The following is a 20,566-nucleotide window of genomic DNA, read 5'->3' on the forward strand; positions in this document are numbered from 1 at the left end:
CGCCCTGAAGCGATGGTTGCTCTGAGGATGGTAGGGATGGACTTATTTGAACGGTTGGGGCTTAAAGTTTGGTTCTTAACGTACATTATTTATTTTGTGTTTATTTTTCAGGAACCCGAGTGAGCATCATGGAGTGGAAGAAGTTGGAACGCGATTTCGCTATTGAGGCCTTTTTCTTTCAAGCGGTTGCTCAATCGTCACAATGCAACGTGCATTCCGTAGACATTTCAATATTGCCCCCCGTGGTCGTGCTCCTGGCCGGCAGTCGATTGTTTCATGGTTAAACATCTTCAGGGAAAAGGGCGATGTAAAGAAAAAGAAACCTGGCCTCCCACGAACAGCAAGGACACCGCAAAACATTGACGCGGTGAGACAATCTGTTTTGTGATCTCAATTCTGGAGTATTCGTCTCACAGAACGAGCAGACAACCCAAGAGCAGATGCGTGTTTGCGGGCAGACTGTCGGGAAGATCTCAAAACAGATTGTCTCACCGCATCAAAGTTTTGGGGTGTCCTTTCTGTTTGTGGAAGGCCAGGTTTCTTTTTCTTTACATTACCCGTTTCCCTGAAGTTGTTTACCCATGAAACAATCGACTTCCGGGCAATATTGAAATATCTATGGAATGCACGTCGCGGTGCGATGATTGAGCGACCGCTAAAAAAAAAAAAATGCCTCAACCGCGAAAGTGCGTTCCAACTTCCTCCACTCCATGATGTTCACTGGGGTTCCTGAAAAATAAACACAAAATAAACAACGCACGTTAAGAACCAAACTTTAAGCCCCACCCTCTAAAATAAGTCCATCCCTACCATCTTCAGAGTAACCATCGCTTCAAGGCGCCAAATTTAAATAAGCAAGTTGCTCCGCTCCACCCTATATAATGCATCTTATTCAACCAATCACACACCGATGTACTGTATATATTTGGTGACCAGAACAGCCAAATAACAATAAGGCTGGGCAATTGTATGATCATTGTTTGCAAAAAAATTCAATTTCGGCGATTAGCCATGAGTATAATGCCTTGGTCAAACATGGGAAATGTGCATGACAGCAATCATAATCAATATTTCTCTGATGTTCGAAGACAAAATCGAAAATAAAGTTTGTGTTTCACTGTTTTCAATACAGAGTCTTAACATACATAAAAATCGAGATAGGACAAATAACGTTAACATTTTTTTGCCCAATCATCCAGTCCTGTATGTGATTATGTAAATGTTGTTTAGAGTGGTTCTGAAAAGTCTTTACAACCTTGATCAAACGCCTGATTGGAGTAAAATGATAATTAAAAAGGTGGCAGTAAATCATTATAAAGTAGCACACACAAAGTAGGAGTGTAGGTATTTTTGACGTTTATGGGGTCTTTTTAATACCCGCGGGAGGCCATGTTTTATGTCCAGACACATGTAATCAAATGAAGAACCCTTCTTTACAGGCATGTTAGCTAACAGGAAATGAGGGCCCTCCTCAGTGTAATTAATAGGCACAATTATGTAATCGGGGAGTGGTCTGGAGTTTTCAGCAAACGGGACCAGATGTCCCCCTTGGCTCCCCACCCTCTCCCCTCTGAAGGAACACCATTCAATTGCCGCGATCACTTACAGTGGGGTCAGCAGCAGTGCTCGCCCCACTTCGGCCTTTTTATTCCTTCTCTTGTAAATAAAGACGACGTGCTTTACAAGCCTACCAATAACCGTAATACCTTCAAAGTCAATTAGCAGCCAAATGCACAAGATGGCAGTCTGTAAAGGGGAGGAAATGCCAGTGTGCAGTGTAACCTTTATGGAAATCGGGTGTTTGTAACATTAAAATTAAAAGTTACGTAACTGCCTTTTGACCTCTTGAATGAGGCATTTTAAGAGATATTATTGGTTATATTTGTAAAGATTTTTATTTCCTGTTTTGGGTTTCTTTTTTACTAGAAACTGATTTTCAGCTAACGTGCTTGTTGCTCACAATCAATAGTCAATACATTGACAATACATTAGCGGTTTAACACAGGTTGTATGTTTTCCATGAAATTTCTGAAATGTTGCAAATTCCAAATTCTTTGCAAAGAAAAAAACAAAAATACAAATAGCAATGTTATCATCCATTAGAGATCGTTGTATGACGTTGGCTGCCAGTCAGACGTTAGTGTGCTTAATTCAGTTTTAAGTCTGATTTACGGCTTACAATGGAAGTGTGTGACAGTAAATTTGGTAAGCACATTGGCTGGATAACATTAGTGGTTATAACGGCTAAAGGCTTTATTGCTACTGGATAACATTGTAAGCGGCTATTAGCATTAATGTATTTTTCTTCTGCTTTTTTGGTATTTGCAAACTGTACGACCCTTCTCAGGCACTGTAGCTTTCTCATGTTATGATTTGAAGACTATCTTTTACTGTCGTCGCTATTTGTTGTCTTTCCTTGTCATCAAGTCTAGATGAGGGCTCAAAAAAACCCATAGAGGAGCCACAACGATGTCTATCTGATCCAAATTCTGACTTTTCTCTTTTTTTTTTCTTTTCTTTTTAATCCAAGCTGCTTGAAACAAGGCAGTGAAAAACTAACTAATGTAGTAACAAGGAGACAAAGGGCGCGATAGTAGAATAAAACAACAACGGAAAAACATGTTTGGTCAACGAGCGTTAGAAAGCCAAGCCAAGTGTGCGGCGGTCAGGAACGCTTGACTTGGAAATGCGTTCCAGCAGGGGGAAAAAAAGCAGCCGAGCTCCCCGAGCAGCCGAGCCAGCAGTCGGCAACTTTCCCCCTGCTTTTTGGCTCCGACGTCAGGCCTCCCTCCCTCCTATACTCCCTCCCTGCAGCCCACCCAAGAAGCAGCAGCAGCAGCAGCAGCGGCAGCCCATGGGCGTACACTGGAGCGGCTGCACATTTAAAACAACATGCATCTCACTCTCACTGTCAAATGCTTCTTCCCTTTCCAAAACATATCATGCTTAATACTAATGGAAAGTTTAGTCTCATCCGCAGCCAATATAAGCATTTCTTCCTGCTTTGACATAAGGAAGACGGGCCATCGCACCTACTTTTTAATGGCAAATGATCAAAATTATGTCAATACCAAGCACTAGGAAAATGTAGTGATTTACTGGCATTGTCTGGTTACAAGCTATTACTTCATTTTCATAAAGTATTTTTGCAATGAAAAAAAGAAAAGTATAATGCAGTTTCATGGTAAATCCTTGAACTGATCTCTAAACTTTCATTCCTTTACACTTAGGAACACAAAATCCAAAACTGGTCGGTTTTTCTCTATGTCCCTAGCAGGGTTTCCCCTCATTGTTTTATAAGCCTGGCGGACCACCAGGCTACTCTATTCCCTCGCTAGCCTAAGGCAGTAAAGTAAACTATAGAAAGTATACACTAAGTATTTTAACTGTATGTTAACTTTATCTGGGGATACGTTTAAAAACACAATGGCAGCCTCTTATGGTGAATATGTGAACAAATTCATCCCGGCTCTTTGCCATTAAAAGAATTGCATTGTAATTTCTTCATTTTTTCTTTTTTAAAGGGTTGTCATTCAGAGTATTCCTAACTCATTTTATCAAGTTAACATTGTGAACTTGATTAGCTGAGTTCAATTAACTTAGATGATATAGTAAGTGGATGAAACGTTTGCAACCTCGCTCCCGATGCCTTCAAAAGAGTATGCTGGCAACTTCGCTGTTATATATATATATATATATATATATATATATATATATACATACATACATACATACATACATGCAGTATATATAGACATATATTGGAAATAAAAAAGAAAAAGGCATGACCGCAATGTTTATTTAACACTATTACGTTTATACAAAAGATTTGGCTAGCTTAGTACAAGTAATAACAACATAGTAAGTAATTAAGCTTTGGAGAAAAAAAAAATTGATGTGCTAGAGAAGCAAACTGATCGCAATTTTAGAATCAGCATGCTATTTTTTTGTTTGTTTGTCTGTTTTAATCAGCAGAAAAATCTAACTCAACAGATTTTATCCCCCAACTTTTCCCGAGTGTAATCCACCCACATTCCATGCAGTACAAACATTTTTTTTTAAATTCCATTCCACCAATCTAGCTAGTATAACTAATTACAATTGAGGTTTCCCAAAGTAGGAGTTTGCAACTTTCACAAACTACTAAGCCCTGGAATATACCAAAAGTGCCACCTTTGAACCAAAATTTCTCCCTTCTGCAGTTAGTCCCCCAAATTGGTTGGCATTGTCCAAATATATTATTCCCAGAATCCGATGTAATATTATACTCATGCCAAAAGAGAACTCTGACGCATATTCGTCAACCTTAAAATGCCTGTGACACAAAAAAGCATGTTTATTTTATATTACACGCGGTAGTTTATGCTCCTGAATGAAATGGACCACTTGGATGTGTGTGGAAGCGATTTATTCGATTTTTTAAATACTGCGCTACAAAAATTAGAGACTTCCGGCCATGGTTTTTGGATTGAGTAAGAAGGCAAATGTGACGTCACCCGACTAATCATTTTCACAATACAGCCATTACTATTGTATGCAGAAGGACTGCCGATTCAGCTGATTAATTCGTTTATTTTTTGTGTCACTGCAGCCCAATGTGCTGCAGGCTTTTGTTGCTACACCAAGGAGAGTGGTGTGAGGCTTTTTGGATTTCCAAAAGATCCTGTTCACCGCAAATATTGGGCAAAATAAGTCTGACAATAAGCTATAAGTAAGCTATGTGTTTTATGTTATGTCAAATACTGGGATCATGGCAAACGTTTGAATAAGGAGATGGCTTGCATTTTGTGGGTGACAATGCTCCCTGTCCACCGAGAAGGCCACTCAGCCGACGACCTTGTGTGCTTGTCACACACTATGGTCACCGGCCTATAAACGCGTGCCCGCCTATAGAGCATTATCCTCGGCTTGGGCCCGGGGAGCACCCCGCTCTCGTCACCGGTTCTCGATTGTGTAGACTTCCACCCCCCTCAGTCCCCTTCGCGTGCCCGCCTAAAGAGGCTATCCTAGGCTTGAACCCAGGGAGCCCACCGCTCTCGTCTCCGGTTCTCGACTGTGTAGAGACTTCCGCCCTCTATGTCCTCGTCGCGTGCCCGCGTAAAGAGCCCTATACTGAGAATGTCCTATTTTAGGCGTTCATTCCCCTCTGCATCCCCGGCGACGAGCACTGCCTGCGTGCCGGGGCCGCAGCAGAACGACGAGCCGAAACTTGCTCGCCGCCAGGGGATGGCCGATCGGTGAGGACAATAACCCCCGCCGCTGTGTGTGACATAAGTCGGGGTAGTTTTATGTGATTTTTCGTTTTCGAAAGGCGAGAAAGAGACTTGGAAGAGCCGCTCTGTTCGGGTTAGCATGTCGCCTAGCTGTCAGCCTCCTGTTTTGTTTACGCTCTTTCCTCCATCTCCGAAGGCGGGGCGGGGAAGTGGCAAAAGCCGGACTAACTCCGGTGGCATTAAAATATCGTTCGGGAGGTGCAAGAAGTCAATAGTTTTGACCATTATGGTGTAATTTTTCCATGTTGTACTAAATAAATGCATTATGAATATTTCATATTCCATTTAGCACAAGACTGTAATTTGTCATGACCATACAATTTATTTAGCAATTGGGGAAAAATACTTAGATTAAAAGAATATCCTGTAAAAATATTAGAGTAAAGAAATTAAAATAATGATGACATTTACTCTTTCGCATTTTCCTCATTCTGAATCTTTCCCTCAATGGGCCGAATCAGCTGAAATCGTTACTCTCATTTTTCGTCATCTACGCTTTGCCAAATTGTTGTATATAGTGGAATCGTCACAAAATATGATTTTAATTCACATAATGATGCTATTTTTAAGATTGTTTTTATTCTGTCACAGGCACTTTTAACTCATTGGCTACCATTGACAGCGATTAGACGTCCAATCCATTTAAACTGAGAGGGATCATTCGCTCCCAATTCAAATGGATTGGACAATTATCGCCATCAGTGGGACTGAAACATGACCATTCACTGCAAATGAATGGGACATCTATCACCCTCCAAGGCAGTTAACCTTCGAGAGCGTCGTAAATCATTAGTGCATCATCTCAAGGTGTCGAGTTTTCCTCGGTATCGTCCGGCGCGACCGTGACATTCCGCGTGGAGCCTCAAGGCTGGCGAAAGTCTGCAAAACGGGCGTCATTGCGCGCGTCGCGCTCATAAATCTGGGGACGTTTGACCTGCGGCGGGTTGACGTGTCAGCATATCAGTGACTGCGGTAGTAATTCACACACGTCAAGACTTCTGTTATGGCATTGGATCTACTCATCGTGGCGCCAGCGAGGCACAACACTTGATGATTCGAGGAATAAGAATGGAGTAAGTTAGGCAAAATGATCATGATTGGATTAAAATGGGTGGAAGAAAAAGTGACAAATTATTTCAGGTATAAAAGAGACAAATTTAGAAAATTCTTGTTTTGGGGCAGACCACATGCGTGACATTTTTTTAAAAGATCATATGTGTCTTATGTTTAGATTTACATCATTTTGAAAGGTGTGTTCACTTTGTTTGTTTTTTTTTATTTATAACTGGGAATCGTCAAAAAAACAATAACTATCCCCTTTGAAGATTGTATATTACATTTAAATACAAGGAAAAAAAGGATTTATTACTTGAAAGTAAATAAAATCTTGTGAAATATTGTATACTTCACCAACTTCTCTGCATTTTAAAAAACAGTTGTTTTTTAGATAAAAATATTTCTAATGAAAAGAAAAGAAAATCTTTGAAATCTTCGTTTTCTTTGTATATGAAAAAGGCTCTTTTTTTTTTAAACATAGTTTTTGGAAAAAAACAACCTTTATTATTATTTTTTTACACATATGCACACATTAAAAAAAAAAAAAAAAATCATTTTCAAAAAGTCAACCACTATTAGTGAAAAAATATATATATATCAGGGAGGAGTATAAAATATTCAAACACATCAATCATATCTTGAACAACTTTAGAGCGGTAGTTCACCCTATTTTTGCTTTGATTTGTGAGTGCGGTACCTGAGAATGGAGCTTTTTATGACGGCGTTGAACGCAACTCTCTGTACAGTATGAAACGCTTTGGCAAGTCTGGCGAGTCTTTCAATAGAGTAGTATGGCATGTTGGAGAAAGCTGCCAAGTCAATGAAGTGATCGCCTCTCAGATACCAGTCAAATTTACCAGCCAAACAATTCACACATTCCACAAAACAATTTTAGAAAACACAATGACGCAAGCAGTGTGAAGGCTGATGTCATCATCCGATACAACAGTCATTATTTAAACCACTGAGAAGTTAACTAAAATGGGCTACCTCAATTTTTCAGTCGTGTAGAAATGAATCAACTATAATACTCGCGCTTTTGTTTTCAGTGTGTACTTTTTAGGGTATACCAATCACATTTCTCACATTCTATATGCATAGAATGTCACGTTTTTACGTCTGCTTTAGAACTTAGCAAGAAATCGATGTATAATAGCAACCGCACACAGAAAGCAGCAGCTACCATGCACGCCCACACACATCCAAACATTGCTTGAGGCACATGCTTGAATAAAAGCAGCCCATGTACTGTAATAAGATACAATCAACATGTTGCTTTGCCTCCTGCCGCACAGTCTGTCATCTAACTTGTCCCAAATGTACAACCAAATTACCAATTGTGAAGTGGAGATAATTAGCGAGTGGAAAAGACATGGAAAGGCGAATTTTGAAGCGGTCGCATTGTACTTTCACATACTATGTAGATATGAGGGCTGGGCGATCTGACCAAAAAAAGATTGCAATTTTTTTCCCCACATCATCTGTTCTTGATTCTTTAATATATATATTTATATATACATATATATAACTTAGTTTTTTTGTGTAACTGGTAATTTTAATTAAAGCTTGTCTCCCATTGTATATGAGCATTAAACTAGCGGGCCATTGATAGATAATATGCATTTTGCATTTTAGTGCAGAATATGTGTAATTTTCTTTTTGCTTGTATATAGCTTTACAGTTTACATCGCCTGAATGGTCTTGTTTTTAAGCTTGTATTGCACTGGAGGGGCTGCATAATTTATTTTTAACAAGTGTAAAGTGACAATAAAGGATATTCTGTTCTATTCTATTCTATTATAGTACTCGTATATTCTAAATATTACTGCTGGAAAATGAATAGGGGTGTGACAAAATATCAAAATGGTGATATTTCATGATATTTTGTATCCATAAAGGTTATCGATATGCTCCTGTCAAGAATCGAAGGAACCATCAAGTTGCTACCAAAATCTTCCATAATACCATAATATTGTCTCAGTTAACTCTATGGCTGCCATTGACGGTGCTCGACGCCCAATCCATTTAGACTGGGAAAGTTCATTCGTTCATTCAAAACCAGAGCATTCACAGTCATTCGGTCCGATTTTCGGGGCATTTACAGGTAACTTTTTGTTCATTTTAGGGCATTTACAGGTTATTTCCTGTTGACTTTGAGTCACTGCCTATCCATTTGGGTGATTCCCAGGTCACTTCCTGTTCTGTAATTCAAAATAACCAGGAAGTGACTCATAAAATACCCCAAAATCAACAGGTAAATGACCTTAAATGGCCCAAAATGACCTCATTGCCTGGCATTGGCTGCCACTGACGGCCATAGACGTTCAATCTGTTTGAAGTGGGAGGGATGGCAGCGAATGAACAAATGTTCATTCGCTGCCACCCTCCCAATTCAAATGGATTGGACGTCTACTCGTGATAAACTCATTCCAATTCACAGCAGAAGCTTGTTTTTCTGTTTATTAGTTGTTTGTAGAAAATCCTAGAATGATTTCCTGATCAATCTATCGATAATCGTTGTATCGCCATATCGTCAGATCATTGTTATCGTGAGCTTGGTATCGCAAATCGTATCATATCGTGACGTATCAAGAGGTTCCCACTAGGATTGTTCCGATCATGTTTTTTTGCTCCCGATCCGATCCCGATCGTTTTAGTTTGAGTATCTGCCAATCCCGATATTTCCAGATCCGATTGCTTTTTTTTTTTCTTCTCCCGATTCAATTCCAATCATTCCCGATAATTTTTCCCGATTATATACATTTTGGCAATGCATTAAGAAAAAAAATAATAAAACTCGGACGAATATATACATTCAACTTACAGTACATAAGTACTGTATTTGTTTATTATGACAATAAATCCTGAAGACGGCATTTGCATTATTAACATTCTTTCTGTGAGAGGGATCCATGGATAGAAAGACTTGTGACTTTGTATATTGTGACTAAATATTGCCATCTCGTGTATTTCTTGAGCTTTCAGTAAATGATACTGTAGCCATGCCCAAATGCATGATGGGAAATGGAACCATGACTGTGCGTAGTGCTACCAATTGATATATCTTCTCTGCATTGGGAAATAACATAAGGTGTTAAGAAAAAGATCAATTGCGACCTTGCTTCCTCACATTGCTTCCCATGATATTTATAATCGTAGGGAGAGGGATTGTAAGGCTTTAGCCAATTAAAAAAAGGCTCCCAAGGCTGCCAAAATTCACTCTACTCATTTTGCGCTGCCTTTTATCTCTCTACATAGGTAAAACGGCGCCATTACAGATTGAGCACGACAATGCGTGAGCGGGTCGTGCAGCACATGCATTAATTGCGTTAAATATTTTAACGTGATACATTTTTTTAAAAATTAATTACCGCCGTTATCAGGATAAATTTGATAACCCTACCTTAAGCCTAAACTAAAGACTCTGGATGTGTGTACCATATTATGTCTGTAATGTTAAATACAATTAGAAAACGATTTAATTCCGATACTTTGAAAATGACGTGATCGGACCAGATCGATCGGCATCCCGATCTGAAGCTCGCTCGATCAGAACATTTCCAGTTCCCACTCCTAAAAATGAACATTCGATTCTTTTTGAGGGACTGTTCAAAATATGCCAAACTACCGTATTTTTGGACAATAAGGCACACCTGACTGTAAGCCGCCACCCATTAAATTGGACCCAAAAACGGCATTACTTCATTGATAAACCGCATCGGACTATAAGCCGCAGCTGTCCTCACTGTATTATGGAATATTTACACCAAAAAATATTAACCGGAACAACTTTACTTGACAGCGGCGTCATAAGACTGTCATAATAATATGGAGTTAGTGACAACATTTGCCGAGTGAAAATAGAAGTGCAAATGATCAAAACGCGTCGTTCAGAGCAAGGTTATAATAGTTTGGATTTTTGTTATAATCAAAGGTTTTAATTTTATATAGTTTAGATTTATTTTTTTCTCTAATAGATAGTTTTGATTAAATTCTGGGTAGATTTGTTAGTATTTTTAGTTTTCTTGAATTAATGATCTTTGAATTAAAATTTGAAATGCTGTTATTTGTCAAGTGCAGGATTCACCTGTATAAAATATAATAAAAGATTTATTTAGTCATTTTGAATGTTGTCATTTTGACGTCTCTGACGTTTTTATTTCAGTTGACTAAAATGTTTTTTCATTTATAGTTTTCGTCATTTAGCTGGTTTTCGTCAATGACAATTTGGTTCAGAAGAGACACAGATATTGCGTACTACCGATCTCAGCAAAGCTGCTATCCATATTTCATTTACAGAGAATGGCGATTCAATCAGAGAGAACCTTATTTAGTATATATTTAAATGTCAACTCGTTGGCTGCCATTGACAGCTATAGACGTCACACAAACGTAACAAAGATAACCCAAATAAACATAAAATGCCATTTTAATGAGGAATCTAGCAGTATCCGCACAGTTTTGTCTTCTGTCCCTGCATGCTTCTTTAGACAGACACACAGACAGTTGCTATTAAAGCCTGATTGTTTCAGGTTCACAGGGTGTGAAAGGGCCTGATTGAGGGGCTGTGATCCCAGTGAGGGTGGTCTCACTCTCTCTCGTTCCCTCCCCCCTCACTCTCTAGAAGGTGGGAGGAAGGGGTTTGTTTGTGGGGGGGCAGGATTGCAGGCATCACGTCACACACGTTTGAGCCCAAAATGGAATCTGGACAAAAACACACCGCTCGTTGCTGTCTGTCTCTCAGATCACGTGACCCACACTCCACTCAGTGATAGTTTGCTCTAATTTACACGTGCACGTGAAGCTTCCAATCTGTGCTCTATATGCTGATAAGGGACTTATCTTGGCATACGATAAAAGCCAAACGGAGGCCTCTCTCCCATGGCCGCTAATAGGAAGACGACTCCTTCCTGTGTGCGCCCTATTTGTTTAAGACAAGTTCCCATTAAGGAGCCTTTTGGCCTTAACGCGCTTGATAAAGAGCAAGGGGGGTTGGCGAGGAAGCCCCCTGCGGAGCTTTTCTCATGTGGCCAAAGGACAAGTGCACCCTCTATACTCTCCAACAAACTTCAACTTTGATGGGGGCAAACAAAAAAGTCAACTTCAAGTCATTTTGGAGTCAAATAATACAAATCAATATAATATGAATGCTATTCAATTACATAGATATCAAGCATGAAAGTGTTTTAAGCCCTTTCAAGGACAGCGGTCACTACTAGGCATGTGCTGATTACCAATTTCAAGGTATACCGTGGTATTAAAACGTCAAGGTTTTAAAACCGCAAAAACTTTCCGTCATACCGTCCCTAATGTTAAAAATGCATGGAAAAATCCCTCGCTTGTAAGGCTGTAAGGCTCAACCATCCCCCACTGGTTGTTGCTCAGTGTCAGTGAGTCAGCTGTGCTACACCAAGGCTGGAGGAGGTGACACTCCTGAACTTTTTTCCCATCAAAAAAACCCCGAAATTGCTGGTATGGGAATACCTCGGCATACAGAAAAGTTACAGACGGCCGCGTCTTAGAGGAGGGCCAACCGACATATAAAACATGTTTGTGGAGGGTGACTGCCGAGGTGGCAATTCCTTTCAATATGATTTTGCATTTATCCAAAAATAAAAGTTGTGTGTGTTTAGTGTGTCTAGCAATGCTAAAACGTTTTTTTTTTCTCTCTGGTAGCTGTCTTTGTTGAGAAAGAGAGTGTGTGTATAATGTAAACATGATACAAGTCATACGCACATGCTTTTATGTAAAATAATTCAATAATTTTTTTTCTGATGGCAATAATGTTGAGCTGTGGCTGTGGGTTTAGGCTCACCTGAAGGACTACATTTATTTTAATTTTATTTTGATTATTTCAGTTATTTTGTTATTTTTTTTTAATTATTTTAACTCAACATTATACTTATGTTTCACTTCGCTAATATGTTTTGAAAAATAACAATCCTGTTCAATGGAAAAAAGTTTTTTTTTTTTTTTTTTTTTTTTTTAAATCCAGATCTCTCAAAGTAAAACATTTTAGAGCAGGGTTCACTAAATCCGGACCTCAGTGCCACTTTTCCTGTCGTGTTTTCCATGTCTCCCTCCTCCAACACACCTGAATCAAAATAATCTGGATCATTATCAGGTTTCTTGAGACGTTGCTGATGACATAATCATTTGATTCGGGTGTGTTAGGGGAGAGAGACGTGGAAAACACAACAGGAAAAGTGGCACTGAGGTCCAGATTTAGCGAACCCTGTTTTAGAGCTTTAATTAAAATACTGTGATACCATGAAACCGTGATATTTTTGCTTAAGGTTATCATACCGTCAAAATCTCATAACTGGACAGCTTTTTTTTTTTTTTTTAATAAAGGTTGACACAAGTTTAACCCTGTATAAAGTAAGTGAGTATTTCTGATCTTTTGAAAAAAAGAAAAAAAAAAAAAAAGAAGCAATTCATACATTTTTTAATCAAGATAATTATTGTTTTTTTAAAAAAACAATATTTTTTTATATTTGTAAACACCTTTGTTATGTCCTCTGGTCTTATGTTGACTACTTTTTGGGTTTAATTTCTTTCTAAGATTGTACATTGTTCATCCGTCCACAGGATGTCGCTATTCTAACTCAGAATCTTAAGTTTTTCTTTGGTATTGCTGTTTGCGCTCGGCTTCCCCTAGTGGCGACTTGCTGTAAGCAGCAGGCAGAAAGAACTTTTTATTTCAGTTGGAAAAGAGGCCTTGAGGTGTTAAGACGTTACACACCTCCTCTGCACCATACATCGTTGGGAACCCTTGACAAAACAAAATCTGTAAGTTTGTACGTTTTAACAATGGGTTAGATGTAATTTTGGTGTGTCTATTCTGTTATTTTGTTGTTATTTATGTGGCGCGAACCCACACGTTTTTGTGCTAAGCTAAAGTAGCCACTTCATTTCATTTGCTCATAATGGAGCCAGTTTTCTGTTATTTACATAAACATGTTATTGTATAGAACCTTTTATTTTGTGTATAACATTTGTGTTTTATGTATGTTTCAGTTTTACCACACACACGCACACACGTTGACACAAAGAAATAAATGAGAGGAAGGAGTTCGGGCCTCCAAGTTTCTTTGTCGGTTTAGCTCGCTGCCAAAGTCGAGTAGCCATACGCTCGGCTGAGGGCAGAAGAGTAAAAAGATTTTCAACACATCAAGCACCCAAGATGTCTCAGCAAGAAGTTTCACCACCTATCAGCCAAGTGGTCACCAGGTCGGAGGCCAGTCATTCTCATTCTTCACGCCGGTCCAGAACGAGTCAAGCTGCTGCACAAGCACGAGCAGACGCCGAAGCTGCCTACGCCAGAGCACGGTACGCCAAACGCCAAATCGACATGGAGGTCGAGAAGGCACGCATCGAGGCAACACTACACGCTCTGAAGACGGAAGGTGAAGCAGAAGCAGCGCTCGCCGCAGCTAAAGTTTGGGAGGCGACTTTCGAAGAAGAGGAGCGCGCCAAAGTCGACCTCAGCGAGCAAGGGGTATTTTCCAAGACACCCCCCTCCATCAGGCGTGCACAAGAGTATGTGCATGCTCACTTTGACGACCAGCGTGTGCAAGCAGATGGCACACAAACGCCAAACACTGAGCACCTGGTTAGGCACAATGACTCTCAACAACCAGAAAATAGCCCAAAATCAGCTGGTGCTTTTCCACATGTGCGTCACATCGACATCGCTGACGAAGAGCATCTCCAATCTCATCGTGGGAGAACGGACATCTCACACCAGCCTACACCTTCAGCAACCCCACAAAGTGAACTGTCCAATTTAGCAGCCTATCTAGCACGGCGTGATCTGCTGACATCGGGGTTCAAGGTTTTCGACAACCGGCCAGAGTCCTACCTGTCCTGGAAGTCCATGTTCTGCAACGCGACGGAAGGCCTCAATCTCAAGCCCAGCGAAGAGCTCGACCTTCTCACCAAGTGGCTCGGCGGGGAGTCTCTTCAACACGCTCAGAGGATCAGGGCGGTCCACGTGAGTAATCCACAGGCAGGTCTCCAACGTCTGTGGCAGCGGCTAGACAAGACTTATGGCTCTCCAGAGGTAATTGAATCCTCACTCTTCCAACGGTTGCAGACTTTTCCAAGAATCTCCAACAAAGACACTCACTTACTGCAGGAGCTTGCTGATCTTCTGTTAGAGCTATCGTATGCCAAAAGTGAAAGTTATTTGCCGGGTCTTAGCTTTCTCGACACACCAAGGGGCATAAACCCGATAGTTGAAAAACTCCCATATGGACTCCAGGAGTCATGGGTTACACAAGGTACCAAATACAAAAGGGAAAACGGTGCAGTCTATCCACCTTTTTCGTATTTTGTGCGGTTCGTAAATGACTACGCTGAAATGAGAACAGACCCTAGCTTTATGTTACAGTGTTCAAACGTAATAAATCCAAGGGTTGGTAAGACATCAGTAAGACGAGACAAATACAGAGTTCCACTAGCAGTGAATAAAATAGAGATCAGTCCGGCTAAATTGACAGCACTCGATCCAGACAAACAATGTCCTATCCACCAAAAACCTCATTCACTCGTCAAATGCAGGGGGTTTAGAATGAAAACACTAGACGAAAGAAAGAACATTCTCAAAGAGCACGCCATTTGTTTTAAATGTTGTGCGTCCACAAATCACAGGGCTCGAGACTGTAAAGCTATTATCCAATGCTCAGAATGTGATAGCGATGCTCATGTGTCTGCCATGCATGTCGGTCCACCTCCATGGACACCTCAAGACTTTAATCCCCCAACCCAGAGTCACGGCGGGGAGTCTGAGGGCCCAAATCCTGTGAACACAGCCAGTTGCACAGAAGTATGTGGGCAAGGCGTAAAAGGAAAATCATGCTCAAAGATCTGTTTAGTTAATGTATATCGCCGAACTTCTCCAGAAAAGAAAAAGAGGGTATATGCCATGTTGGATGATCAGAGCAATTCATCCTTAGCCAGATCTGCGTTTTTTGACATGTTTAATGTGCAAAGTACCATATTCCCATACACCATGAGAACATGTGCAGGTTTATCAGAGACACGAGGTCGCAAAGCTGATGGCTTTGTTGTAGAAGATGTAGATGGTAAGGTCTCCATGATGCTGCCTACAATAACAGAATGTGATCAGATTCCAGATAATAGAGACGAAATTCCCAGCCCTGAGGTAGCAGCAGCTCACCCTCATTTGCGATCAATCGCTTCACAGATTCCTCCTCTCGACCCATCGGCAGACATTCTTCTGCTCCTGGGAAGGGACATCATTCAGGCTCATAAAGTTCGTGGTCAGGTAAATGGGCCAAACAATGCACCTCATGCCCAGCGTCTCGATTTAGGATGGGTTGTCATAGGTGATGTCTGTCTCTCTGGAGCTCATAAACCCACATTGAACTCATTTAAGACGAACGTTCTAAACAGTGGACGTCCCACGTTCCTCAGTCCTTGCGAAAACACAATCGTTATCAAAGAGAAATACACCAAAAACGATCCACTAAACACACAAGCGGAACTAGGACAACATATTTTCCAACAAACAACAAATGACGACAAAGTTGCACTTTCGGCAGAAGATGCGTTGTTCCTAGACATTATGCACAACAACTTTGCTAAAGATGAGGCGAATAACTGGGTAGCTCCACTTCCATTCCGCTCACCTAGGCGGCGCCTACCTGACAATCGGGAGCAGGCCTACAATCGTTTAATGTCGCTCCGCAAAACGCTGAGAAGAAAACCTGAAATGAGAGCGCATTACGCTGAGTTTATGGAGAAAATATTCAGCAAGGGCCATGCCGAACCAGCGCCCGCACTGGCGCCAGATCAAGAGTGCTGGTATCTCCCTAGTTTTGGCGTTTACCACCCGCAAAAGCCAGAAAAAATTAGGGTAGTCTTTGATTCGAGTGCTCAACTTGACAATGTTTCTCTCAATGACGTGCTCCTCAAGGGACCAGATCTTAACAACACTCTCGTAGGAGTTCTGATGCGGTTTAGGTCCGACCCATACGCCGTTATGGCAGATGTGGAGCATATGTTTCACAACTTTATAGTACGAGAAGACCACCGTAACTACCTTCGTTTCTTGTGGTTCCAAAATCATGACCTTGATGGAAAAGTGCAAGAATTTAGGATGACTGTCCATGTGTTTGGTAATTGTCCTTCCCCATCAGTCGCCATCTTTGGACTGAAAAGAACAGCCATAGAAGGAGAAATGGAATTTGGCAGTGACGCAAAAGAATTCATTGAACGGCACTTCTATGTAGATGATGGGCTAAAATCATTCTCTTCCATAGAGCAGGCCATTGATGTTCTTAGTAGGGCACAGAAGATGCTGGCTCAGTGTAACATACGCCTGCACAAAATCTCATCCAATTGTCCTCTCATAACAGGAGCCTTTCCAACCGAAGATCGTGCTGTAGGCATGCAAGGTCTTGACATTGGGCAGACTACCCCACCAATGCAGCGCAGTTTGGGCTTAGGATGGGAGCTGTTGACTGACCAATTCAAGTTCCAAGTAAGAGTAAATGAAAGGCCGTTCACAAAAAGGGGAGTTCTGTCAGTTATCAACAGTGTGTTCGACCCACTTGGTTTTGCTATTCCAGTAATCGTAGGGGGTAGAACCATACTCAGAGACATTTCCACAAATGTTTCAGAGTGGGACACTGAACTGCCAAAAGACAAATTAGAACAGTGGCAAAAGTGGAAAAGTTCCCTCGAACACCTACAACATCTTGAAATTCCCAGAATGTACACTTCAATACCGCTGTCTGCAGCCCAAAGAATAGAGATTGACGTTTTTTGTGATGCTTCCACAAAAGCCGTAGGTGCGGTAGCCTACCTCAAACTCACAAATGAGGACGGACACAGCGAAGTGGGATTCCTCCTCGGCAAAGCACGTTTAGCTCCTAAACCAGACATCACCATACCCCGACTTGAACTCTGTGCAGCAGTCCTGGCCGTGGAAGTAGCAGAGTTGGTTCTAGAGGAGCTGGATGTCACAGTCGATCAGGTGAATCTTTACACAGACTCAAAGGTAGTGCTTGGGTACATCTCAAACACCAAGAGACGCTTTCACGTTTATGTGCACAACAGAGTCGAACGCATCAGGCGCTTTGCACAAACTCACCAGTGGCATTACGTGCCCACACACTTAAATCCGGCAGACCATGCCACACGAGCGTTGCCCGCTGAGCAGCTCTCCAGCTCCACCTGGCTCAGAGGCCCAGCTTTCCTCTCCAGGTTGGACCAAAGTCAAGTTCGAAGTCAAACCTTCGATCTCATAGACCCAGAGACTGACTGTGAGTTGCGTCCTGAGGTAACAACTTGCACTACCACCCTATCAAAAGGCCAGTTTAATAGTGCCAGATTTGAAAGGTTTTCAAGTTGGAAGGTGCTGCAAAAGGCTATTGCCAAACTCCAACATATAGCTCAATCATTCAAGAACAACTCTGAGGTTTCCTGTCGTGGCTGGCACAACTGCAACAAACATTTAACTGAAAAGTCACTGCAACTAGCCAAGACCACGATCATTCGCACCGTTCAAAGAGAGGTCTTCGCAGAAGATATTGGATGCATTGAAAAAGGCACAGCTTTAAAAAACTCAAGTCCACTCAGCAAACTGAATCCATTTGTTGACACGCAAGGGCTCCTTAAAGTTGGAGGCCGACTAAAGAAAGCACAGTTGTCTGCAGAAGAAACCAATCCCATACTAATCCCTGGAAAGCACCATCTTGCTCAGCTCATAATAAGACACTTTCACGAAAAATTATGTCACCAGGGAAGGCATTTCACGGAGGGAGCAGTCAGAGCAGGGGGCTTTTGGATTGTGGGAGGAAAAAGAGCAGTAAGCAGTGTGATTTTCAAGTGCATCACATGCCGCAAATTAAGGGGCAGGCAACCTGAACAGATAATGGCTGAACTTCCTGAGGACAGGCTGTCCACGGACCCTCCTTTCACAAATGTAGGCCTTGATGTGTTCGGTCCCTGGTCCGTTACAGTGAGAAAAACGCGTGGTGCTAATGCAGATGCTAAAAGATGGGCAGTCATATTCACCTGCATGAGTACACGTGCAATTCATATTGAAGTGATTGAGTCAATGGACACATCGTCGTTCATTAATGCACTGCGTCGTTTCTTTGCCATCCGAGGTGGTGCCAAACTCTTGAGATCTGATTGTGGGACAAATTTTGTGAGTGCCTGCAAAGAGCTCCAAATAGACAAACTAGGCTGTCACAATGACAAAATAGGCACATTCTTGAAAGACAGTGCGTGCAAATGGCAGTTTAATCCTCCACATGCATCCCATATGGCTGGTTCCTGGGAACGCATGATCGGCGTCACCCGAAAAATCCTCAATGCAATGCTCCTTGAACATCCATATGGGAAGCTCACACATGAAGTACTCGTGACATTGTTAGCTGAAGTCACCGCAATTGTAAATGCACGCCCGCTAACGGCTGTTTCTACAGATCCCGAAAACCCAGTCATTCTTACTCCTGCGATGCTACTCACGCAAAAGGTTGGCACACCACCGATTCCACCAGGGCAGTTTCAGACCAGTGACCTATTCAAAGCCCAATGGAAGCGCGTGCAGTACTTAGCTAATGTTTTCTGGAGTCGTTGGCAGAAAGAATACATCGCAGGCTTGCAGGTTCGTCGCAAGTGGAAAATAAAAAAGCCGAACCTTCAAATGGGCGACGTTGTTTTAATGAGGGAGTCTCTGGAACATAGGAATAATTGGCCACTCGGACTGATCACAAAATCTTTCCCAAGTGAGGACGGTAATGTCAGAAAAGTTGAGGTTAAGATTTGCCGAAACGGCGAGAATAGGTTTTACATTCGCCCAATTCGTGAAGTTGTGCTTTTGCTGTCTAAGGGTAGCATGTAAAACGAGTTGTTGTTGTGTATCGTTCATTAGTTAAGAGCTGACATCTTGCAGATGTCAGGCGGGGAGTGTTATGTCCTCTGGTCTTATGTTGACTACTTTTTGGGTTTAATTTCTTTCTAAGATTGTACATTGTTCATCCGTCCACAGGATGTCGCTATTCTAACTCAGAATCTTAAGTTTTTCTTTGGTATTGCTGTTTGCGCTCGGCTTCCCCTAGTGGCGACTTGCTGTAAGCAGCAGGCAGAAAGAACTTTTTATTTCAGTTGGAAAAGAGGCCTTGAGGTGTTAAGACGTTACACACCTCCTCTGCACCATACATCGTTGGGAACCCTTGACAAAACAAAATCTGTAAGTTTGTACGTTTTAACAATGGGTTAGATGTAATTTTGGTGTGTCTATTCTGTTATTTTGTTGTTATTTATGTGGCGCGAACCCACACGTTTTTGTGCTAAGCTAAAGTAGCCACTTCATTTCATTTGCTCATAATGGAGCCAGTTTTCTGTTATTTACATAAACATGTTATTGTATAGAACCTTTTATTTTGTGTATAACATTTGTGTTTTATGTATGTTTCAGTTTTACCACACACACGCACACACGTTGACACAAAGAAATAAATGAGAGGAAGGAGTTCGGGCCTCCAAGTTTCTTTGTCGGTTTAGCTCGCTGCCAAAGTCGAGTAGCCATACGCTCGGCTGAGGGCAGAAGAACCTTTATTAATGAATATAATGTTAATGAACCCTAAATTAACGAAATCAAAATGAAAAAAAAAAAACAGAACTAGACACTGCTGAAGGTCCAAAGTCCCATTCTCGAGTTGATTTTTTTTTCCATAGCATTTAACTCATTGCATGCCATTAATTAGACAGCCAATCCATTTTGACCATTTTATTTAAAAAATAAATAAATACTTTTGCGTGAAAAGGTTCAAATCTGTCATGTCAGTGTCCCCTAAATGTCGACTTCGTAGTGTTCCACGTAGTCATATATCATGTAAACTCAAATTCACCTCAGTATGACGTACATTACGTACAGTATGTATTCCCATTCCACGTGTCTGTTTTTTTCTCCCTCTCTATCCCTTCCATCCCTTTTCTGTCTGGCTCCATTTCAATAAACAACACATTAACAACCACTGAGGGAGTACTTTACACCCCCGTTTTTTCACAGCAAAACTGTTCAAAAGGCATTCAGATGAACCATTCTATATGATCATGCAGTTTTTTTTGTTGTTTTTTTTTTACTAATGTGAGGCAAGTACTTTATAGTGGGGCGCTAATCCAAGATGGCGGCACACAAGTTTACAGAAGTGTGTCTGACTCTTGATACACAATACTCAAGCTCAAGGCACGAT

General features: G+C 41.3%; 2 protein-coding genes across 4 annotated transcripts in view; one reads left to right on the plus strand and one right to left on the minus strand.

The window, feature by feature from the left end:
* gli1 (GLI family zinc finger 1) overlaps positions 1-20,566 on the minus strand; it is a 119,147-nt gene that overhangs the window by 88,690 nt on the left and 9,891 nt on the right. The gene's annotated exons all lie outside the window — the stretch shown is intronic.
* On the plus strand, positions 12,845-19,886 carry LOC130921564 (uncharacterized). Its single transcript, XM_057845609.1, has 3 exons — positions 12,845-13,121; positions 13,350-19,560; positions 19,789-19,886. Exon 2 carries the CDS (start codon positions 13,516-13,518, stop codon positions 19,210-19,212), a length of 5,697 nt encoding a protein of 1,898 aa, XP_057701592.1. The 5' UTR covers positions 12,845-13,121; positions 13,350-13,515; the 3' UTR covers positions 19,213-19,560; positions 19,789-19,886.

The sequence above is a fragment of the Corythoichthys intestinalis genome, chromosome 9 (assembly GCF_030265065.1).
Source record: "Corythoichthys intestinalis isolate RoL2023-P3 chromosome 9, ASM3026506v1, whole genome shotgun sequence".
NCBI classification, from domain to species: domain Eukaryota; kingdom Metazoa; phylum Chordata; class Actinopteri; order Syngnathiformes; family Syngnathidae; genus Corythoichthys; species Corythoichthys intestinalis.